This window comes from Cynara cardunculus (genome assembly GCF_001531365.2).
Source record: "Cynara cardunculus var. scolymus isolate 2C chromosome LG 2, CcrdV1, whole genome shotgun sequence".
NCBI lineage: Eukaryota > Viridiplantae > Streptophyta > Magnoliopsida > Asterales > Asteraceae > Cynara > Cynara cardunculus.
The window spans coordinates 34,970,540-34,975,398 of NC_037529.1; the positions used below are offsets into that span (position 1 = coordinate 34,970,540).

The 4,859-nt window shown below is 31.6% G+C and overlaps 1 protein-coding gene across 3 annotated transcripts in view; it reads left to right on the forward strand.

The window, feature by feature from the left end:
• LOC112507690 overlaps positions 1-4,272 on the forward strand; it is a 5,364-nt gene extending 1,092 nt beyond the window's left edge. Inside the window, exons 1-9 of one of the 3 annotated variants that reach the window (XM_025112355.1) lie at positions 246-624; positions 1,251-1,298; positions 2,316-2,589; positions 2,660-2,747; positions 2,862-2,972; positions 3,058-3,275; positions 3,370-3,527; positions 3,606-3,900; positions 4,053-4,272. In XM_025112355.1, the coding sequence (XP_024968123.1) occupies positions 3,213-3,275; positions 3,370-3,527; positions 3,606-3,900; positions 4,053-4,181 (645 nt within the window). In that variant the 5' untranslated portion in view covers positions 246-624; positions 1,251-1,298; positions 2,316-2,589; ... (1 more) ...; positions 2,862-2,972; positions 3,058-3,212 and the 3' untranslated portion in view covers positions 4,182-4,272. Of the gene's footprint in view, positions 1-245; positions 625-1,250; positions 1,299-2,315; positions 2,590-2,659; positions 2,748-2,861; positions 2,973-3,057; positions 3,276-3,369; positions 3,528-3,605; positions 3,901-4,052 lie in introns of those variants that run through there. The other 2 variants (XM_025112356.1, XM_025112354.1) reach the window with 2 other exon arrangements.
• Positions 4,273-4,859: the final 587 nt, after the last annotated feature.

Below are 4,859 nucleotides of genomic sequence, written 5' to 3' on the forward strand. Positions count from 1 at the left end.
CTGCTCTGTCCACATGGTCATCTCAAGGTATTTTATAGGCGATTCATTTTATAAATTATCGAATTTTCGTTATAAATTAATCATCGTTATAAAAAGAAATCGATAGATCAAACTATATAATCCAAAGGTAAATTCGATCTCTAATAAGTTGTCGAAGTGTAAAAATACTCACACGAATAGATAATAGTTCGAACTTTATTGTGAAGTAGTGTTATTTTGCATTTTAGAGACGATGATAATTGATTTACAACAAAGATCAAATACAATAATTCGAATTGAAGAGTCTTAAAGCTCTATTTATGAATATTTATTTTAGACGTTGGCTATTTCTCGATTTACGGTATTCCAACTGATGTTAAACATGTTGCTCATATTGGTTGGGATTTATATATATTGTACTTGGTATACAGTTCACTGGAGAATTGCATTTATGATTTCCATTGTTTAACAGCCTGAGCATCAACAATTCATAGTTGATGCTGGAGCGCTTCCTCATCTGGTTGCTCTGCTTAAGAGGCGCAGGGATGACCAGAATGTTCGAACAGTCAATGGTGCCATAAGGAAAGCAGCGGATGCAATCAGCAACCTTGCTCATAAAAATAGCAGCATCAAGACCTGTGTTAGGTTAGTTTCTTTGCATGCTTTCCAGTTGCAATGTAGGTATTTTAGTACCTCCCTCTCACCACATTTTCATGTTKAGGGTTGAAGGTGGCATTCCTCCTTGCGAAACTAATAAATTGATGAAGCTTTCTCATCRTTATTTCTAATCATAAATCAAATATTGGATTCTACAATCTTTCCTCATGTATTTAGYRTTGGGGCGGAGCCAGGATTTAGAACCATGGGGAGCACCGAACATAAATAAATAAAATTAATCAAAAATTAATATTAATTTTTCTTGGAGCCCAATAACAAACGAAGGTTTCTTCAAATAACATTAACAACCGTTGCAATATTAATCACTGGACGTGGTTTCTTCTTTAATATATATAAGATTAATCAAAAATTAATATTAATTTTTCTTGGAGCCCAATAACAAACCAATGTTACTTGAAATAACATTAACAACCGTCGTAATTCGACTTCAAAAACACAAGTCATCTAATGTTTGACAAATAACAAAGGTTCTCTTTTTGTATGTAGTGAAAATTGTTGTATCTATGGCTGTAATGTTCCATTTTATGAAGCCAATGGGTTTGATACATGTATTCTTTTTAAATCATCAGTATTGTTTATTTTCCCTTCTGCAGAATTTACGTCAAACACTTGATGATCTGACACGTAATGGGTTTTCAGTAGTAAGTCCTTTGATCTCTGATGCTGCCAGCATAGTCTATGAATCGTATCTATATTGCTCATTTTAGTTGCTTAATTGTATTACTTCCTATTATTTCTGTCGAGATAGAGTATATGGAAACATGTCACTGTTCATGATACAACAGAAACTTAACATTGTGATTGTGCTTACTAGCTTTTTTCTGTTTGATATCCTATTTAACTAATCAATTCATAAGTGTTGTCATAGAATGTCTTTCTAATTTCTAGCTCATGGCATGCTCAATCCCAAACACCACCATAATATAACTTCAATATTGGACTAATAAATATAATGTTTTTAAAAAAAATTAAAAGTATGTTGTTTACAATGAAATAATGCTTTAATAAAATAATTAGCAATAAATGTTTTTAAATGTAATTTAATTTATTTGAAATATTATAATAAAATTACACTACTTTAATCATCTTTGTTATACTTTGTGTTTCCATTCATTTTCTATGGTCATGTAACTTAAACTTTTAAATTGCTTTTAATTCCATTTATGGTTAGTGTTATTGTCTCAATCAATGTTTCTACATTTTAGTTACTCATATGAATTTGTAACATTCACATCATTAATTCAAACTTTTAAATGACATTTAAATAACTWATGAATTTGTGTTAATGATGAATTAATTGTTGCTTATATACTATATATATGCACATGCTTATATTATTTTTTATTACTTTGTTAATTACTCATACAACTTTGTATACCATAAGATCTTTTTCTCTTTATAAGTTTATATTACAAATCTTTCTACATATGGAGTTTGTTGAATTACAGAACTTGGTTTTAGATAATGAAAGTTGGGTTGTAAAAATTAGGATATGTAGGTTGTGGGAATCTTTGAATACAAAGAGAAATGGGGAATTGATTAGTTTGGACATGGTTGTGATTGATGAAAATGTGTGTCATTTATTTTTATTGTTATACCATGTAATAGCAAACTATGTTTTGGTTAATTTGTTTGTTTTCCTTTGTTTTGTTTCGTAGGGCTCTCTCATGACAGCAATGGTAAGGAAGAACTTGGTCAACAAGTTCAACCATTTGTTGAAAGAAGGAAATGTGTATATTTTGAAGAATTTCAAGGTGGTTGAGAATTCTGGCGCCTTCAAGGTCATTGACTCAAAATTGAAGATTATGTTTACACTATTAACCAAGGTGGAAAAACTTGATACCTATGTTCCTTCTATCCCTATGCATGGGTTCCAACTTGCAAGTGAGAAAACAGTTAATGACCGTCTCAACGATGACAACATACTCACAGGTATGTCTAAAAGAAGTTCTTACCTTTTTTGACCTCACTTGATTGATTTATGTTCTTTTGGTTTTTTTAGATATTATTGGTTGTTTAACTGCTGTTGGAGATGTTGAGACTGTGAGGGGTGGGTTTCGAAAAAGAGACTTGGAGATTATATCGGAATTGTAAGTGATCTTCCAAGTTATTTTGTTGTTTCTCCTTTTAGCAAATACTTTGATACTGTGGTTAACTGTTTCCAATTGCTCTTACTATTTATCTTATCAATGTCATATGCAAAGTTACTTTATGGGGAGCTCTTGGTGAAACTTTTGATGATTCCCAATTAAAGCAAAAGTCGGGTGCCACTTTTATTATCATAATTACTTCTACCCGAGTCAAAAAATTTCAAGGTAATTTCTTTCATAATCTTTATATCATAATATAAAGCTTATATCTTTTTAACTAACTTTCACATAATATACATTTTATTGTTAGGCGTCCTAAACTTTGCAACTTCAAGTGCAAGCAAARTGTATGTTAATCTCAACACCGACTATGTGCTGGCCTTGGCTGACATATTTGCTAATGTTTGTCCTCGACTACACTTGGGAGTGTCTTCTGGTAAGGTGAAGAGAACGGTGGAAGAGGAGATGTTTGAGAATCGGATGAACATTCAACAGCTGTTGCAGGCAGAGTGGAGCAACAAACTAAAAGTAATGATAAGAGACAATTATTCCATTATTTTTATGTATTCTGATCAAACAATTTTTTATTCTACACTAACATCCTCTTATTTGACGTACATAGGGTTACATCATAACCATCTTGGGAGTTATTGAACATATTGAGACACAATATGGATGGTTCTATTTAGGTTGTCAAGGATGTTGTAGAAAAGTCAATCCTATTGACGGTGTCTACAAATGTGCTTCTTGCAATGTTGCGTACAAGAATGCTTTGACATTGTAAGTGCTCCAAACTTTTAACGCTTGCTAACCATTTTCATAATTTACATCTTCAATCATTCTGCCATATGTGATCAGGTTCAAGTTACATTTGTCTGTTCGGGATGACACCGGTGTTGTCAATTGTGTTGTCCTTCACAAACTTGCTGAGAGGATGGTAGACTCTTCTCCTTTGAAGCTGGTAAACAAATCTGATCCGGACAAGGACAACTTACCACGCGAAATTACTTCCCTTTGTGGGCAAAAATTTGTGTTATGCCTGCAATTGTCTGATTATAATATCAAACACGACAGCGATATCTTTACCGTCTCTAAGGATTTTAATCCAGATTATGTTCTAGAAAAAGAATACAAGCCTGTTGACTCAACCACGGTTAGTTTTTATTTATTTATTTATTTATGTAAAACCTATATTTCTAGCTCTTTGTTGTATCATTTATCTATCTTCCAATAATTTTAAATGGTTTTCCTTATTTTTGAGTTATTTTGTTTGTTTGTTTTTTATGTGGTTTTCAAATGACATAGGAGACGGCTTTGAGTGACATGAAGAATTTGGATGATATTGATGGGACCCCGCCGTGTAACAATGCTACTCCAACCACTACACGTAAAAGAAAGTTTATTGTCAACGATGATGACGAGTCAAACGATTGATTAGTGTTTAATTTAGTGTGACAATTTCTTATAATTGATAGTTTTATTTATTATAGTTTGAATAACTTGGATGATTAATTTTTTAGCATTATATTAGATTATATATTATGGTCAAGGATATGTCAATTTAATATTTCGTTCAAAGTTCTTAATATTTCAATAGAATACTTTTTTTATTAGTGATTATATGATGATTTAATATTCAATAAAAAAAACAAGGATTGAAAATCTTATTAAAGAAGCACTTGACTAATGCGTGGGTAAGAGACAATATATCTGGAGGAGGTGAAGACGACACGTTTGTTATGTAATTGGGTGGGACCATGACATTTTCTGATGGCCACCCATCATTGTCCGCTACAAAATGGAAACCTCCAACCCGTTCACTAAATAAGGTTGATCCACTTTCTTCCCTTTTTGTTTACTGTTGTAGTAGTAATCTTCATTTATTATTCCATGAATAAATTTACTCCATAAAATATCTAATTTTTCTAAATACCACCGATATATTAATAAAAAAAATAAAAAACATAGAGATAGATAGAACGTCCAGACGCAGAAACAATCTAAAATCACAACCACCGTATATTGCAGATAAACCCAAGCATTGAACCAAAGAGCAACATAATAACATCATATTAATTGTATTTATATAAAATCAAATAGTTTTTTTTTTTT